Genomic DNA, 18,171 nt, shown 5'->3' with positions numbered 1-18,171 from the left:
TATTTATATAATCCATTAAAAAACAAATGATAATGATAAATTTGTATTAAACAATATCCCTTACCAAAATGCTTCTTCTCCTAATGTTGAGGAAATCATGTCAAAAGATTCAAAAGATAGTTTCTTCGCCTTCCTCAAGATGACATCAAAACCAACTTCTTCTTTTTCTTCTTCTTGCTATGCCCAGCTCCACCACTACCGGTACCTTCACTTGCACCGTCATTTTCATTATTTTCTTCTCGTGCTTTCCTTATCAATTCATCAGCATCCCAATCATCCCATTCATCTTCAATGGCAATGGGTGGGATATTATTTACATCCTTGGATTTCTTAATCCTTGTGCCCCAAACAGTAGTGGTGTAACTATCATTATCATTATCGTCATTACCATCGGCATGTTCATTCTCAAGTTCATTATCGTTGGTATTATTTTCATAATCACTTTCAGTGGATAACGGATTATCCGACAACGGGGGCATAGTGCCTCCACCATTGATAGACAAAGATGCAAATTGATTGGCGATTCCAAAATTGGAACTGAATGACCCAGCACCACTTGCCAAATCATCACTCGTCAAGCCATTCTCTTCCATGTAAAACTGCCTCAATCTAAACTCCTCTTCAGATTCAGCCCGTTTCCTATTCCTTTCCTCTCTTAAAAACCTCTTGCTTGAATTCTTGGACCGCTTAATCAAATCATTCTTGAACTGATCCCATACAGGCTGCGACACATATTCATTATGATTCCAGTCACATTCAAGAAACCCAATCTGAGTTCCCACAGGTAAATGACTAAGATATTTGTACTTGGTTATTGACGTCTCTTGTGACAATTCCTCATATCGTATATTCTCAATCTTGGCAACAATACTTGTGGGCAAGTTTTCATAATTTGAGTAGGTTGCTTTCAAAACCTTCATATCCAAAGGAGAGAGCACATATGTACACCCAGCATTGAAACCAGTTTCATAGTAGTAAAACGTTTGGTGCAAGGGAAGTGAAGATGGGCCAACGTCATCGTGGATAACATGTTTATGGTCCTTTTCCAAAGTCGTAGCTAATCTAGATGTCCAATCTGCAACCTCTTGATCTATATGAGACAAGGCTTGTTGTACCAATGCCAGATCATCTCCATACAATTCCTTTTCCTCCTCATAATTGGCAACAATCTGCGCCTTTTCTGTCTCATACATTGATATCATATAATTGTAATCACCTTTGAATACTCTCAGGTATGATGCCAAGTCGGTCTGATTGACATCTGGAAAATCAGTTATGTGATTTGACACAGCAATAGCTTTGGGTAAAGATAATATTTTGTGCAGGTCTCTCATCATCAACGTTAAAACAACATCCTCACGAACTTTAGGAACTTCAAACTGTTCGTCAATGTGTTGAAGAATCGCTGGCTTTAATTGGTGCTTACGTATAATTGAAAAGCACAATGGGCACTCACGATACTTTTCCACAATTGCCGCCGATTCTCGTTTCTTTGCCTTTGGAACCTCATGTTCCAACAACGACAAGACGCATTTCAAACAAATAATATGACCACACGAAACAATCATACGAGGGGCAATTATATCATCGGTTAAACAAATAGGACAACTGGCTTTTGGTGCAATGATTGACATAATGTTGGTAACATCAATTGGCACATTTGGGTCCAACTGTTGTACCTTGTAGTCTAATCTCGAGTCAACTACAAATTTGAAATTTACATTGATGTACTTCATGCCCGATAATTGAACTTTAGCAGGTTGGTTTCTCTTGTGACTGCTGGATCTTCGTCTCGCGCGGTCACGTTGTTGGTTCATAGCATACTCCTCGGTGTCGCGGTATGATTGAAAGTCTAACAAATGGTTGATGGAAATTTGGTTCTTGCGGCTATTTCCATTCACTTTGCGACCTTGCGTCAACTGTGTTTCTAACTGCGTCAATTCGTTATCGTTTCTGTGATCATATTTTCTTGATTTGTTACGGTTGTTATGGGGTCGTTTCCCATTAGGCTTTTTGTTGACACTTTGTTGCTGTTGCTGTTGCTGTTGAAGCAAGGGGGTTTTGGAATTGGATCCATTAAATTTGTTCTTGTTTTCGGTCATTTGATTATCAGAAGGTGGTAAGCTTGTCATTTGCAGACAAACTTATGCATGCTGGGGGTGGGTTAGGTCACAATATACCACCAAGTTTCAAAGGTACTCTTTTTTTTTTTACAAAAAAAGGTCCAAGTAGATGCTTCAGCAGAAAGACCTAAGCACTCTTTTCTATATGCAAAACAGTTGAAATAGCAAACAAATGCGACAACCCTGTTACCTATTATAACAAAGGATAGTTATTTGATAACTGGTGACTGGTATTCAAAAAAGCTGGAAAGAATGCACAAAGGTTCTTTCCTATATGTTTCTCACAATAGGAGTTGTGGGAAAACCAGGAGAAGAATAGTGTCGTTGGTATATGTTTTGATGATGACTTTAAAGGAAGAAAAGAATAAATTTTGTTGTGAGTTTCGTCAAACGACATTTGCACGTGACTCTCGTGTAAACACGTGTAACACAACAATGTCTAACTATTCTTATAAACTATCACACACACAAATGCTGGATTCATTAATTTACTTCTCACTTATGGTAACCTTAAGTAGTTGGTTGTGGTGCATGTGTTGATGAAATAGGTATCTCTCATACAATTGATATTTAACAAATAAACAACAGGCACCACCAACGAGTGAGTGCATGAAGAGAAAAAAAACATTAACTCAAGAAAACCAAACACGTCAAACCAATTCGTTTAGCTTAACAAATCCTTTTCTCCACATTAGTCTACCCTACACACTTGGATTATAAAAATATGGCGCAATTGAAGAAAACTAATCTTAACTCAGTCAAAGACTTACAAAAAACCTCTGACGAACATTTAAATTCAGTATTGCAACAATTGGGGTACGAAGAATCTTATACCATAACCGATTTAAAACTAGGTCTAGGTATAGCAACTGTTGCTATTGCAGCCTTATTGTTCCTTGCTGATAAAAAGTACCAATTTAAACAAATATACTCCATAACGGTTGCTGCCTGTGTCATTTACGGTTTGCTCAATGCCGTTCTATTCTTGATCAATTTGAAATACAAGAATGTAAAATATATTGGATACGATTCCAAGGGCAATAGAATAATAATTGCATCCGATATCAAAAACTATGAACCTGATTATAATGTGACCATTACTGTCAAGGACACAGCTGTGACTGGGTCAATACCGTTTAATAAATTTTTTGATATAGTTGGATACCTCAATAGAGACGAATTCACGAAATTGATTGGTGACGAAATAGCCAAGTCGGAAAAGAAACATGAATAACTTTATCGCCTTAAACTATATAGCTAATAAATGTTCTAAACTAAGAATGCTCCTCCCCCACTCCAAGAAAACAGTCTTTTCTATGTAATAACGTCTCTACCCTTTTGAAAATGTCCCTTAAATAATGTCCTTAACCTTATCGTCAATTTCACTTACCCATCTACAGAAATCCTGGACAAACAACGGCGCTGTTCTTATTCCTGGAAGAAAATTGGCATACATTGGACTTGCCAAACACCCCATGTAACCTCTGTCGACTCTTTTGGTAATTGTTTGTGCTAATTCAACATGATCAACCACTGGAGCAATAAATTGTTTTGTAGGCGTGACATCTTTAAACAATTCCGTATTCATTTGACCCGAAGTTACCAACAACAACCTAATCTTGGGAAATTGCTTCAACTCTTGTTGCAAAGACTCATGCAACATGATTTGTGATGCTTTTGTTGCCGAGTAAATTGATAAATTCTTTGGTGCAAATGTTCCCAATATTGACGATACTGTAACAATCGACAATTTACCATTGCCATTGTATGACAAGTGATTAGCAAGAATCTTTTGTAGAATATAAACCTGCAGAATTGTGTTGATATTAAACATGGCCTTGACCTTTTCAAAACTCAAATTAACCAAGGATCGGTGATCTCTGACTCCAGCATTATTAACAAGAACACTGATATACTGCTTTTTATCATTCAATCCATGAATCAACTTTGTCAATTTATCCTTTAGTTCACATTCGTCGCCTAAATCACAAGCAATATAATGGAGTTTTGACTCCTCGGCTAATTTCAATGGAACGGGATTACGATCAAGCACATACACCGTAACGTCTCTAACCAATAACGATTTAACGATTTCTAGTCCTAGTCCACTCGATCCCCCAGTGACCAAGGCAATATCAGAGCGACCCAAGCCTTTCCATTGGTTTTTTGATGGATAGTTGTAACCCTCAACGAAAAGTAAAATAAAACTAACAATCACCAAAATTATGAAAATGGCCAAAAGAATATAAGGTAACGGGGTCCACCACAAGGAAAAGAACCTATCCATAGTTAGTACATGAATTTAGTTAGTTGTTGTGTATAGTGTGTTTGTTGCTTGTGTTGCTGTTGTTGCCGTTATATAAAACATACGATATCAAGAATAGAATGAATGTGAAAACTTCAATAATGAGAAGAATGATTTCCGCCCAATTTCGTGCTTGATTTGGCTGCTGGTTGAAAAATTTAACACACATGATAAATAAATTACTTTTGGGGAGGTTCAAAGCAAGTAGTAATAATATAGCAAGGTAATGTGGTTTAGCGATAGAAGCTATAGCAAAGCAAACAGACTAGAGTACTGTGAAGTAGAAAAGTAAAGAAAACAATATATATAAATCAGCATTTTTTTGCAATCAATTATTACAGCATACAAAAAAGACATACCAAAATCTATAGAACTTTGCATTTAGACAATCAGATTCACTCATTAATCCTTCATTTGGTCCGTTGCTCTTGTTTATCAAAATCATACCCCCGTGCTATACCCAATCTTCCTTCAACAGCTAAGGTACCTTGCTCATCGCCTAAGTCGTCGTCATCATCATCATCAGAACCATTATTGTTTGCATAATCACTGCCCAAACCAGTCCATTGTCTATTTTGCAAATGCATTGCTGATGTGCTCACAGTATTACGAATGGCAACACTATTAGAAAACTTCTCCACTAATCTCTTTTCATCAGTACTTGATCCATTCTCACTCTCATTCTTAATCGTCAAATGATTAATTTGTCGAAGAGGTCGAGACATACTCACATACCTACCACTTACAGGATCAAACTCGGGTTCTTCATCAGAACTGGCTTCAGCTTCGTCTTCTTGCAATTTCGAAGTTGCTTCTTCCATTTTGTAATCCTCAATGACAGTCTTATAATCGGTAATCCATCTCCCAGTCCATGCCAACTCATCACTCAACCCGAGCAATAACTCATATGGAGTAACTATAGGTTTGAAAAATTCATTCACTTGATCAATTATGATTCCTTGATGATCGCAACCCAATACACACCAGACATCAACACTTTCAAAATTTGCCAATTTGGCCACATTCGGTTTGCCCACTACAAAAATATAATGCTTTTTACCGGCTTTTTTAATCTTTTCCTTTATCGTGTTTATCAACTGCTTTGTGTTCGATAACGACAACGTATTGACTAGGATACCAACCGTTCCTGCACTTCGGGCAACATGAACAAATTTATATCGCCTCATCAAGTTAGGATAGGGACCTTGTGAGATGCTATTTGTACCAGTATCATAAGTCGTGACGGATACAAAGTTGGTGGTTAGTTGTAAAAGCCTAGGCGCTTCAGGTACAGTGACATGAAACAATTCGTATTCAGATATATTCTCCACGGGAAATGTCCGATTGAATTTTTTGAGTCCATTTTCCTTTATTGGCAGGTATCCAATTATTTCCGACTTTGAACTTGGGACAATCAAATCAGCAATGATGACATGGTTGTATTGTTCTAACTTTTCCTTTAGCTGATGTAGGATATAAGTGTATGGTGCATTGGCCATCAATACTACTTTATCATCCTGATTATACCTATCCTGAAACTGTTTTACCATTGCATCCACATCCACTTCGGGCCTTCCCAATACATATTTGGAGTTTATTTTAGCCACTTCATTCAAACACGCATCACCGAAATGAACTACCAAGTCACTTTGAACATGCTCAGCAGCTATTTCATCAACACAACATGCCGAATAGGACGTATCAGCTAGAATCCAAATTTTCTGCTTCTGGTCCAGAGTGTTTATGCCAAGCTCCTGTTGTAAAATATGGACAATGGTGACAGAATCACATATTAGCTCATCGGGGAACTGTAATGTTATACGTTTGAACTTTGGTTCATCTCCATTCTTTTCTGATAACTTCTCGATTAATTGTGGTAGTGAGTAATATTCTCGTATTTTGCAAACTACCTCTTGATGATCATCGGGGTTTTTCAAATGGAGATGACTTCGCTCCTTTTTCGTTGATTCGATTTTGTCGTATGTGAATGCCGAGTCATCTTGGTATGTTGATAGGGCAGGCGCCACCGCCTCTTCTGAATTCATATGGTGGGTGAGAGAGTCGAAATGTAGACTGTTGATATGGGATCTCCTGATCAAAAATGGATTTGAGATGATTACAGACGAAATCAAAACCGAAAAAGAAAAAAAGAATAGAAATAAAAATGAAGGAGGAACTTTTGCATCCAAAAACAAACCAATCTGTAACTAATTCTATCTACTTTTCACCCTCTACAGTTATAAAGTGCCGGCCCATTCAGCTGGCATGGGTCTATATACATAGACTTCGCCCGCAGTCAAGTTCTTCAAAATATATTCTCCATCCACAACCCTCCTCACACCATTAACATTCTGTTCAACAACTTGCAACTTGACACCATCATTGACAACAACAACACTCGTATGATCAGGAGCACCCACTGTTTGAGTTGTACCTGTAGCTGTATTGAAGAATGTGCAAGATTTAAACTGTAAAATATCACCACGTCTAATCTCATCCAATTGTTGGGTACTGTTGACAAACTCAACACCTGAGCCTGTATTTTTAATTTGCAAAATAGGATAACCATGAGTATAGTACTGAGACACAAATGCGTGCTTGCCACATCCCTTCTCAAGGGCAAATTTCGCCAAATCCCAGCACTCTCCACTACCAACTTGTTGTCCTTTATGATGCTCACTCCAGGATGCTACGTACTCTCCAAATCGCTCGTAATTGGCGACAAGCTCTTGTTTCGAAGGGATAGTACAAATTGGCGATGGAACAAACCGATCAACACTCACCGCCACCGCTACGACATCATTTGCATTCCAAACAAGTTTGTAGGAGACTATAGATAAATCTTTCAATCGCACTGTTACAATTCTATTCCATGTTTGCGATCCTCCAGAGGAAGTGTACAGACAACTAGTTTGATAATTTAGACCCTGTAATGATTTAGGAAGAACAAGTCCATTTGTATTTGCAAACCATTGACTGCCCAATTCCAAGTCCAAGTTAGGAGGACCTTGTTTATCTGGCACAGGAGGAGGAGCTGCTGCTCGTTTGTAGTTTCTAGGTTTGGGAGTGGGAGGGGGTGTTGGTGATCTAACACGGCCCGCAGAAGCAATGAATGAAGAGCTTGCCCTGTCTACATGAGACGTGGAAGGCAGGTCGCCACGAGAATTGGATGTTGGTGTCGTAATTGTTGCTGCTGTTGCTGCTGTTGCTGCTGGCTTGGATTTTAGCTCTGGTTTCGGTTTTACTGCAGGTTTGGGTTTCAATTGTGGGGCTGCAGGTTTTGCTGGCTTAGGGGTGATAGCCACGGGCTCCCTCTTTTCTCCATCCAATTCCGATTTCGACTTATTAACATTCATTTTCTTAAACACACTTTCTAATTCGCTTTGCATTCCCAGATGATTAGTCTCCGAAGCATTGGAAGTTTGATGCTCGCTTGACAAATTTTTTGGTTTCTTGACTGGTTTTGGCGGTGGCTTCTTCTTTTGTACAGCTTCTGTGATGTCATTACTTGAGTTTGTAATTGAAGATGCCGAGCTTGTACTTTGAAGTGGTCTTCTGGGCATTGGTGGAGCTTCTCCTATAGAAATTGGTATTGAAGCTGTTGAGCCTGCATTTTGAACAGGTCTAAGCGGCATTGGTGGGGCTATATCCTCCTCTATACCCTCCTCATTTGTCTTTTCCACTCTTGGGCGGTGAACTTGTGGAGGTGGTGGAAACGCATTCGAATCGAGAGGTCTATTAGCAGAAGTATGACTGGAGACACTGCCTACGCTACTTCTACTAGGCAATGGTGGTGGTTGTAAGCTATGATCTTCTGTGTGGTTAGGTTGTGGACCCGGAGTTGTTGCCACAGAGTCACCTGCAATAGCACTCGAGTTGCTATGCTGTAATTCACCATGCTTCTGTGATGCTTTTGAGTGTGCACTACTCTTACGCGAAGACCCTGTAGCATCTGGCGATTGTACTTTTCTTGTTGGAGGGGCTGGAAATGAGTTTGGATCGGGCAATGGTCTCTTGGGTTTCTCTGTTTGTGTCAAGTTGGTATCTTGTTGACCAATTTGTGGCAATTCACCAGCATTTACGGGTTGCTGAACTAGTGGGTAGTTTGCTGCCACTGGTTGTAATGGAGCGGCTACAGTAGGTCCTCTACTAGGCAAGCTTGGTGGTATCTGGCCCTGCCCAGGTACAATTGGGGGCACTGGGGTTTGTCCTTGCACAGGTTGAGATACAGGAGGCTGTCCGTATTGCATTACTTCATCGTGTTGAGCGTAAGCTGGTGGTGGTGCCTCCACTTGCAATTGTGACTGCACTTGCTGATATTGTGGTTGGATTTCTTGAGTATGTGGATGGTATGGCTGAGCGGGGTGAGCATGCTGAGATGGTTGAGCATATGTCTGTTCAGTTTGCTGTGGATTTAAGACGTTCTGTTCATGAGCTTGTACAAATGGAGTGGGCTGAGCTTGCCGAGGTGGTGGGGCTGGCTTGTTCGTTTGTTGTACAGAAACGTCTGTAGTCTGTTGCAATAGCTGAGGCGGCTGTGTGTATTGCGGAGAGCCTGGTTGCGTGGTCTGCTGTATGGGCTGTTGATACTGTTGCGATTGTTGATATTGTTGCGGTTGTTGATATTGTTGCGGTTGTTGATATTGTTGCGGTTGTTGCGGTTGTTGAGGTTGTTGATATTGCTGCGGTTGCTGGTATTGCTGCGGTTGCTGGTATTGCTGCGGTTGCTGGTATTGCTGCGGTTGCTGGTATTGCTGCGGTTGTTGATATTGCAGATTTACTTGAGGCTGTTGCGGTTGCTGATATTGTTGTGTCGTACTTTGTGGTGTTGGATATTTACCTTCTGATGGCTTATAAGCGCCCACGTTTCTTCTCGGAGGAGGCTGATATGATTGGAGTGTTTCTTTGCTTGGCAATGGACGAGCAACGTATGGTACACTCTCCGACGTTTCATTGGCCTCTGATTTACCACTCTTGTCACTTGCTGGCTCGACATACTCTGTACCCTTTCTTTTTGCCTCGTTCTTCTTGTAGGTCCTATATCCCGCTTTTCCCAAGGCTTTGGAGCCTCGGCCAATCCCCTTAGCGGTTGCAATCCCGACTGCCTTGAACTGATCACTCGACATGGTTAAAGACTTCGATGGTGGTAAAGAAAAGTTAGAATTCGTCTGTTATATATATTTTCGTTCTTACGTAATTACATTTTGATCCAACTCAGCCCACCATTAACACAATCAAATAGCTAAAAACGCTACCAACAGCTAACCCAACACTTAAGAACACAGTGGTGAATCCACCAGCTGCCTCTTTCTCGTCATCTGAATCGCATAGTTTACCAACAACCATAAAAGCAGAAGTACATAACTGTCCATTTGAAATTCCGAACAAGGTCTGTAATAAAATGTACCAAAAATCAGATTGAATCAAAGGTTGAGAACCACCAGGATGTATGTTACAAGTCATGAACAAAGGAATAAATGCTAATCTAGCTAGCGAGTATGTAAACATTGTTTTTGGACTGGTTATTAGCATGCGCAATTTGGGATACCCGCACATTAATCTCCCCATCAAATCACCCAAGTTCCACATCAAGTAAACAAAGGGAATATAAATCTGTTTGTTAAAGAACCTGGACTCCAGCTTATTATTTGTTGATTCGACAACAGATGCAAATACAGGAAATACCAATGTGATGCCAAATGTGAAGAAGATGGTCATCACCACTAACTTCAATTTACTCCACAATTGAGCAAACGGAATAAACTGCTTTTGAGTAGGAACATCTTCAATGTCATCAGAATCGTCTAGCTGCAATGAAGTTTCTTCTCCCATCTCCATCGAGCGGTTCACCTTCTGATATGCCGCGTTTGGTTTATGACGTTCAACCCAGTATAGTAATGCGATAGATAATATACAAACCAAACTTGCAGTGATGTAGTAAACAAATACGCCATAATCCTTTTCGATTTTTTCTTGCTTCGATGGCTTGTCCCCTACTAACAAAATCGATATAATTAATGCACAAGACGGCAAAACACCTGCAACAGCTTGACCCACCATGACGGCATTGGCATATATCTCTCCCATGACATTTACTATAGCCATAGTACCATTTTGAGCCAAACAGGTCGCAGCAGCTGATGTCAACACCATAAGCATTAGCAAGAGAAAGAATACAGTATCGTTCATATCGAGAAACAACTGCACAATACATGTTATAGCCATAAAGGCAAAAATAACTATGGTCATGTTAAACCCCACATGCACTCTTTTCTTGTAATCAGCACCCGATTGTTTTTGAGAAAGGTAGTAGTTGTACAATGTTGATGTGATGGTGGAAACTGACATCATGGTTGAACTATACACTTTTGACAAGGAAGGCGAGCCGACGAATCTAAGTCCATAATAGGCCGAGGCCGAAAGGAAACAGTTCCACGGCCATAGGATTGCAATACCTATAATGACAAATGTAAAGTATTTTAGCTGGGACAATGTCAATGTGAAAAACCCTTGAAGCTTTAAAACCACGGGCTCATGGTGTTCTGTTTGTTCTATGGGATCAGGAATATCATCACCACTGTCTGTTCGCCTATGGTTCATCTTTTGGTTGGAGTTTGAAAGGAAAATAAAACTAGTTGTTCTTGGTTTAGCGCATGTGCTAGTGTGATGACAGATAAGAGACCTGTTATCATTCGAGTTCAACAACGCGCTCAAAAGAAAATTTTCTTTTGATAACAAAGCCCTATTTGCACCACAAAAGCAGAAGCGAAGAAACACGCTAACCGCCTAGACCAACCCTACACAGAGAACAAGAACACAAGATCTTCTACATTAAGTAAGCATCATTCAGAGAATAGCTTTATTTTTATAGATCTACAGAAAACAATCACCCGGTGAATAATTATACATTACTCCTCAAATTGCACTTTCCTCTCGGATACAGCAGGCGGTTCAGTCTCCCCTTCGTGACTATTCATTAGTTTCAAATCATCAATTTCTTCATCAATTAATTGAGCAACAGTTTCTTCTATTTTGTTGTATACTTTCAACACCATGTAATTAGGTTCCCTCAATGGAAGTCGTAGTGGACTATAGTCACCCAACCAAAAACCGTCATACTTTTTCTCCTCTATGATATCCTCAGGTGACTCTTCAAGCTCGAGAATTTCGAAAAAGGCGTGCCATTGCTTAAGAGTATATTTTTTCTCGGGGTTGGTAACACAATCGGAGATCAATGGCTTTAGTTGTTTCAAATACTTCAACACCTCTAAATGCCTTCGTGCCCTATCCGATATCTTCTTTTGCACTTTGCGTAGCTTGAGAGATTCTGAAGACTTTATACTTGTTGCCAGACCACTAGCTGCACCGGTTGACAGCTCACTTCCTTCCAACTGCAGGATTTCACGTTCAAGGTGTTCCTCCTCCTTCCAACTAGTCCCAGCATCATCTTCCCCACATTCATGCAACGATAAATCTATGTCATCCCTTAGCTCCTGGGCCAAGATACTCGAGTTGATGGTGACCTCATCACTACGCTCCTCTTTGATTTCTTTCTTGATCGCCTTCTTCTCCTCATATGCATTATCAGGTTGAAACAACCACTTACTGAACCACTCACTTATTCTATTTGAAGTGTCATATAGCTCATCACCCACGTTTGAAACCAAGATGGTCATCAAAGGCACAGCCGCAATTGCCCATGAAATAAAGAAAACGCGTCCAAGACTAGTTGTGGGTGCATAGTCACCGTACCCAATCGTCAATAAACAAAGGAAGCAAAAATAAATGGAGTGGAAATAAGTCCATCCTTCAATAAAATGAAAAATCATTCCACCTACTAGCCAGAATGCAAGAAATATCAAGACAGTCATCAACAACCCGATATTTGTCCGGATCGTCTTTACTTGGTTACGAATCTGTCTTATTTTATGAAATGCTTGTTCAGGAGTAATTTCTTTATTCATTTGTATCAGCTTGGCAATATACTTCCTTCGTTTTATTTCAGTGTCGTTCCAAAATACCGCAGGAGCTGCCGAGGATAATATCACTGATCGCAAAGTAGCAACGATTAAACCCATGATAAGAACTCCAACTAAGGAAAATATTAACACGACAACTTTTGCTCCCGATGATTTGGGCGTTATATCGCCCAATCCAATAGTGAGAATCGATACAATGCAGTAATACAAGGCCGATCCATACGAAATACCCTTGATCAAATGTGCCAATGCCACCGCACCAGCAATACTCCAAGTACTAAACATGATGGTGTAAACCATTAATGTCCGTTGCTTCTGATCCAAGTTGAATGTGGGTGGGTATTTGTTTAACCTATATCCAGCAAAGTTGATCAATAATATCAGCATGCATAGGAAATAGTAAGCCGCTGTGAAACACGCAAAGTAAAAACCCTCAGAACGCTGAGTGTTGGAAAATTCGTCCAAGGCCTCATAGTTGGTAATCAAAATCCCGGCAACAAGGAGCATGCATGCACAAAACCATGAGAATATCGATATACACTGAGTGATCAAGTACTTGACAGACCGCGAGAAGTTCATCAACAAAGATATGTTCCCTATAAGTCCCAAAGCCAATGACAATGCGTTTAGTATAACTACTTTTTTCGGATCTGGGTGGTAGTACCCTGTTACTGTATCAACTCTCCAGTGTTCAATTAAAGCAATGATCGAAATCATATTCGATAATGGGCCAAGACAAGCAGCCGACAAAGGGAAATACGAAGATATTAGGAACCACATTACAAAATGGGGCTCCCCAGGTCGTACGTATAAATTGAGTATCGATTCCAAAGGTATATCCAACGCATGCTTGATAGCAATTGGAGCAACTATTTTGCTTGCTTCTCCCACTTGCTTGTGTTTCAGTTGGGAGCCTTGATAAGTGTCAATCAATATAGGTGTAAGGATATCTTGGTAATGCTGTATACTTTCAATCGCTCGTTTATCATTCAAAGGCTCAGGTCGCAATGATGTGGAGGCTCGTTTGAAAGCATCTTTAAAGCTCGAGGTGCTACTTGACTTTGATCGATCAAACATGGCTAAAAAAAGATAGAGCGTTGTGTTATATCCGAGTCGTGGTATTCAATAGGGTCATATTCTAAAATTGTGTCTTTGGTCCCTTGGGGAGATGCTGTTGTTCCTTTGAGTTATTTATATTTATAGGCTGTGAATGTTGCGAATGTTGCGAATGTTTCTTTGTGTGAAGTAGCGTTTTAAAGTNGGGAGGGGTAGGGTTTATCTAATAGGTGGATAAAAAGTGTCTGGAAACGTGCAAAGAAGATGCCTCTGGTATTAATGTTTTCTTTTTTTCTTTGTACAATTTCGGATATACGATGATGCGATCAATAACTCCGGCGCTGCTTTAATACCAGGACAGAAATTTGACAAGACTAGTAAACCCACAATTTAGAACTGAATCATCGAACCAAGTAGTTCGGCCCCATAATTATCACCCATATTTACATAAAAAGTCGAACAATACGCTACGAAACTCGATCAAATTCCATCGTCCATTTAAAACTATGTACAAGTAAGTTATATCGCAAATGGCAATTCGTTCTTTTCATTTATGAAATACTTTCTCAAAACATTCTTCTGAACGCTCTTTTGTATTTCATCAATGGGTCTATTCTTGAATTTATCATTCAATATTTTCAACTTCAATTCCGTATATTTCGAATCATTCATGACCGTGTCTAAAATGTCATTGATATGATACACCCTCTTTTCGGTCTCTGACGAATACGCAGGGGTATTCAACTCTAGGTCTATTATTGGTTCTGTTGACGGCCACGATTTGATGTTGTATTTGGCCTTGATTGAGTTCACTTCATTGATTAAATTTTGATGGTTGGATTCACTTGCTTCTTCTTCACTGGTGATTTGGTGGCTTAGTTGATCTAATTTCCTTAAATCTTCAAGCTGAGTGATTATGTTCTTGAATTGTTTCTTATTTGCAACAAACTTTTGTGCTTCCAATTCATCTTCTTGCTTGATTCTTTGTTTGGCCAAGTCTTCATACTGAGCAAACTGTTGACCCTTGTTGACTTTGATTTCAGCTATGGCAAATGCTTTTCGCTTGGACATTTTAGGGATGGCTTCAATTCGAACGATGTCACCTTCTTTGCTAATGTTTCCTTCATCATGAACCAAGAAATCTTTTCTTCGAATAACTTCCTTGTCTATTCTCCTATCGTACACTTTGCCTTGAACTCTGACTTTTACGGTCTTGTTCATTCGACCTTGGGATACAACTAATCCCACAAAATTCTGTCTAGCCATGAGAGTAAGGTATTGTAGTCTAGGTTATAAAAGGGTATATGATCAAGTAAACTTGAAAGGAATAAATTTTTCACTTTTTGTAAATTTTTTTTTTCTTTTGGTTCACACGACTGTATACAACAAACACAACAATCACCAATAGATATAATCTATTCCCTTTTGCAATAAAAGTAATCCAAAGATGACAAACTTCATTCACATTTATAAACTATCTATTTTCTATTAAGCATTTATTTCATTCAATACTTTTTCAAATTTCAAAAGTAATTCCTTGTTTTCCTCTTCTGTTCCAATTGAAATTCTAAGGGCACCAGTACAGTTCAACTCTTTACCACGGAACCTCACTACTACGGCATTATCAACAGCCAAGGTATTGTACAACATCAAAGCTACTTCATTTGAAGGTTTGCCGCTTTTGTTCAAGATTTCCACCAAAATAAAGTTGGCATTAAGACCACCAATATTTCTACCCACGTATTTCAAATCAAGAATGCTCTTCAATAATGTTTCTCTTTGTTGGAGAATGCTCTTGACGTACTTGTGCATGACCGCTAGCCCTGAAGGCGACGTGGCTTTTAATGCGATATCCGACGTAAGTGATGATATATTGTAAGGGTATTTCATGGAGTTTAAAATCCTTGACAAATCAATATTACAATAGGTTATACCCAATCTAATTCCTGCCAACCCAAAAGATTTGCTCAATGTTTGTAACACCACCAAATTGGGATACTCATTAACCAAGGTAGATACAGACTCGCTGTATTCACCGTTGGAAGCAGTAAAATCAATGTATGCTTCATCAACAACAACTAACCCATTCCAAGTGTCAATGGTTTTCTTCAATAATGCAACTACTTGGTCAACATTGATTAATTTACCCGTTGGATTACCCGGGGAAGTTAAATAAATAAGCTTGATACCTGGATCTGATTCCAATTTTGCTAGAATGCCCTCAACATCAATCTGAAAATCTGGAATAGTCAACGGCACTTTCACAGTCTCTACATCATTGACAGTGGCACATATAGAGTACATACCATAAGTGGGAGGACAAGTTAGCAACTTTTCTTTGCCTGGCGTACAACAGCATCTCAACAACAAGTCGATGCTCTCATCGGATCCAACACCAAGACAAAGATTCTCTGGTTTCAACAACGACGTACTGTACTTGTTTGGCGATTGATTTCGGAAACTGACTATTTGCTCTTTCAATTCCAACTGATGAGGGTCGGGATACCTATTAAGCTCTAATAATTCCTCATATGTGGTAATGTCGGAAAGTGCAGGCCCATGTGTGTTTTCATTTGCATCCAACAAGATTCCTGTTTTAAAATCATCTCTGGCACAACGGTATGGCTCTAAGGTTAGGATATTGGGACGAACCACATTTTTTAATTCAAACATTGGAGAAGGAAGGGTTGGTATTTAGTTGACAGGTAAAACTAATTGGGCTACTTGTTCAAGAATGAAGAAAAGAAGGGAATCAAAAAGAAGCGGCTATTTTGAATGAGTCAAAAAATTTCTTCCTCTCTGTTGAGGAAAATTTACGGGGGCAGTTGGTAGCTCTTATCTGCTTTTACTCATTTACAAATGGTTTGATACTTCTTAAATATTATATTTGTACTACGATAGTTTCATCAGTTATTTGAGAGTTATCATAAGATATTGGCTTCCTGACAGCAGTGCTGAAGAAGCTATTGTTGTAAAAGGAGCTAAGACTTAACAGTTTGGTGCGAGGTCTTGTTATACTTTCATTCAATTCAATCACTTTGTTTGAATACTCAAGTGATTCAATAGTCTTCATGGGCTCTTTGACAGGGGGTGAGAATATAGCATCCAAAATGGGCTTCATGTTGGTTTCAGGAAACAGATCTGAAGGAAGCAGTTTCTCCCCAGCAGCTAGATTAAACATGGTAGTGTGGTGTCTCGAAAAGCGTCTTCTCCAAGGTACTGAATGTTCATTAGTTGGTGCAATATTGACTCCAGTGACTGTGTTGTACTTTTTGGCGACTCCTGTGCTTTTAGATGGTTTGTGTTTGAACCTGTTTAGAAACTTTGAAAACTTTGATATTTTTGATGGGAGAGTTTTATTTTCTGGTTTCACATCCGCTTCTTGTAAAGGGTAGAAAGAAGATGGCTTCGTACTAATTTGTTGTTGCAACTGATCTTTGTCCTGAGGCAAACTATTATCCATACATTCGTCTTGCTTTATATTTTCAGCATATCTATGAAAGCTTCCCAGTGAATCAGCTGCAAACTTGTTCTCACTGACGTCTGTTATGTTTGTATAGTTTGGATATGAGTAAAACCTATTATTGTCTCTTTTAGCACCTAGAGACTGAGATGAGTGCATTCCCTAGTAATCTATAATAACAAAATAAAAAGGGAGGGAGGGGGAATAAGAAAAGTGACTGTGTAAATGAATTCTAATTTTATTGATTGCAAAATACTTTCCTCAAAGAGTTACTCAAAGAGTTTAACACAAAATGTCAAACAAAAATTAAATTTTCAACAAAACAAAAAAATGCCAACTAGAAATTGAACAAGGTGTTTAACTTACTACGCCAATACAGCAGCAACAGCAACAACTACTACTACTACATTCATCAAATATGGAAGGTGTATCATACGAAGCCAAGACCAAAAAGTTGATACTAGACCCAGAAATTGTTTCAACATCACCTGCATTGAAGTTGGAAACAGATCAGCTTAATGTTATCATTCAAGAACTAATAAATCAGGGTAGTGATGTTCCTCCTGTGCCTACTCCAGAAAACTTCAACAAAGACCTTTCCAAAATGATTAAAAAGTTGTATGATGGTGGTGTTCAATCATTCAAAATGGGTAAATTTGACGATAGTGCTCGACAATTTTCTGTTGGTATTGAAATGATTTGCAGAAGACCCAAACTTGAAAGCTTTGCTGGAACTATACAAGAGCTTTCCAAGTTTTTAATGAGCAGATGCGATGCATACTTGAAAACAAAGCAATATTTGCAGGCCTACAATGATGTTGATATTCTTTTAAATATGCAAATGAATGCTCCTGATAATTTTTTGAGGAGAGGTGTTGCCAATTACTTTTTGGGTAATTATGAACTTGCGAGAGCTGATTATCAAAGAGGTTTGGCTTTTGATGAAAGCAATCAAAGGTTGCAACATGAATTGAATATTTGCTTGGATAAGATTTTGGAAGAAAATGGAGATTATTTGTAGATAAAGGGTATATAAGATATAGCTAAAGAGGTGGTCATTGTATGAATTAATCACTCAATACTCAATATTTGGGGTAGCCTTTGACAAACTCTACGTTTTGATGATTATTTTGTATCTAACCTTATCTATTACTTACATATGTGTGCTTCTTTGGGTCAGAACAAAAACAAAAAGAAAAAGAAAAGGAAAGGAAACAAACTCGTCTAACAACGATCTTCATCATT

General features: G+C 39.0%; 10 protein-coding genes across 10 annotated transcripts; 2 read left to right on the top strand and 8 right to left on the bottom strand. All coding sequences in view use genetic code 12, as the record gives it.

Annotated features, from left to right (window-relative positions):
- Positions 1 to 134: 134 nt before the first annotated feature.
- Positions 135 to 2,102, bottom strand: CANMA_005147 (uncharacterized protein; the record flags this gene model as incomplete). The annotated part of the gene is made up of 1 exon (XM_051817498.1): positions 135 to 2,102. The coding sequence occupies one exon, from the start codon at positions 2,100 to 2,102 to the stop codon at positions 135 to 137; it is 1,968 nt and encodes a 655-aa protein (XP_051669279.1).
- Positions 2,103 to 2,847: 745 nt separating this feature from the next.
- On the top strand, positions 2,848 to 3,357 carry SPC2 (signal peptidase complex subunit; the record flags this gene model as incomplete). The annotated part of the gene is made up of 1 exon (XM_051817497.1): positions 2,848 to 3,357. The coding sequence occupies one exon, from the start codon at positions 2,848 to 2,850 to the stop codon at positions 3,355 to 3,357; it is 510 nt and encodes a 169-aa protein (XP_051669278.1).
- A 117-nt stretch (positions 3,358 to 3,474) lies between these two features.
- CANMA_005145 (DPH2) lies at positions 3,475 to 6,473 on the bottom strand (the record flags this gene model as incomplete). The annotated part of the gene is made up of 2 exons (XM_051817496.1): positions 3,475 to 4,402; positions 4,876 to 6,473. The coding sequence occupies 2 exons, from the start codon at positions 6,471 to 6,473 to the stop codon at positions 3,475 to 3,477; spliced, it is 2,526 nt and encodes an 841-aa protein (XP_051669277.1).
- Positions 6,474 to 6,665: 192 nt separating this feature from the next.
- Positions 6,666 to 9,554, bottom strand: MUC1 (Muc1p; the record flags this gene model as incomplete). The annotated part of the gene is made up of 1 exon (XM_051817495.1): positions 6,666 to 9,554. One exon carries the CDS (start codon positions 9,552 to 9,554, stop codon positions 6,666 to 6,668), a length of 2,889 nt encoding a protein of 962 aa, XP_051669276.1.
- An 88-nt stretch (positions 9,555 to 9,642) lies between these two features.
- On the bottom strand, positions 9,643 to 11,028 carry CANMA_005143 (nucleoside transmembrane transporter; the record flags this gene model as incomplete). The annotated part of the gene is made up of 1 exon (XM_051817494.1): positions 9,643 to 11,028. The coding sequence occupies one exon, from the start codon at positions 11,026 to 11,028 to the stop codon at positions 9,643 to 9,645; it is 1,386 nt and encodes a 461-aa protein (XP_051669275.1).
- A 308-nt stretch (positions 11,029 to 11,336) lies between these two features.
- On the bottom strand, positions 11,337 to 13,484 carry TOK1 (Tok1p; the record flags this gene model as incomplete). Its single annotated transcript, XM_051817493.1, has 1 exon — positions 11,337 to 13,484. One exon carries the CDS (start codon positions 13,482 to 13,484, stop codon positions 11,337 to 11,339), a length of 2,148 nt encoding a protein of 715 aa, XP_051669274.1.
- A 498-nt stretch (positions 13,485 to 13,982) lies between these two features.
- CANMA_005141 (mitochondrial 37S ribosomal protein uS17m) lies at positions 13,983 to 14,729 on the bottom strand (the record flags this gene model as incomplete). Its single annotated transcript, XM_051817492.1, has 1 exon — positions 13,983 to 14,729. One exon carries the CDS (start codon positions 14,727 to 14,729, stop codon positions 13,983 to 13,985), a length of 747 nt encoding a protein of 248 aa, XP_051669273.1.
- Positions 14,730 to 14,951: 222 nt separating this feature from the next.
- Positions 14,952 to 16,136, bottom strand: HIS5 (histidinol-phosphate transaminase; the record flags this gene model as incomplete). The annotated part of the gene is made up of 1 exon (XM_051817490.1): positions 14,952 to 16,136. One exon carries the CDS (start codon positions 16,134 to 16,136, stop codon positions 14,952 to 14,954), a length of 1,185 nt encoding a protein of 394 aa, XP_051669272.1.
- A 208-nt stretch (positions 16,137 to 16,344) lies between these two features.
- On the bottom strand, positions 16,345 to 17,085 carry CANMA_005139 (uncharacterized protein; the record flags this gene model as incomplete). The annotated part of the gene is made up of 1 exon (XM_051817489.1): positions 16,345 to 17,085. One exon carries the CDS (start codon positions 17,083 to 17,085, stop codon positions 16,345 to 16,347), a length of 741 nt encoding a protein of 246 aa, XP_051669271.1.
- Positions 17,086 to 17,344: 259 nt separating this feature from the next.
- On the top strand, positions 17,345 to 17,947 carry SEC72 (Sec63 complex subunit; the record flags this gene model as incomplete). The annotated part of the gene is made up of 1 exon (XM_051817488.1): positions 17,345 to 17,947. One exon carries the CDS (start codon positions 17,345 to 17,347, stop codon positions 17,945 to 17,947), a length of 603 nt encoding a protein of 200 aa, XP_051669270.1.
- Between the last annotated feature and the right edge of the window lie 224 nt (positions 17,948 to 18,171).

This window comes from Candida margitis (genome assembly GCF_024628925.1).
Source record: "Candida margitis strain CBS 14175 chromosome Unknown scaffold43, whole genome shotgun sequence".
NCBI classification, from domain to species: domain Eukaryota; kingdom Fungi; phylum Ascomycota; class Pichiomycetes; order Serinales; family Debaryomycetaceae; genus Lodderomyces; species Lodderomyces margitis.
Note: the sequence above shows the minus strand (reverse complement) of the source record. Positions and strands in the feature narration are given on the sequence as shown.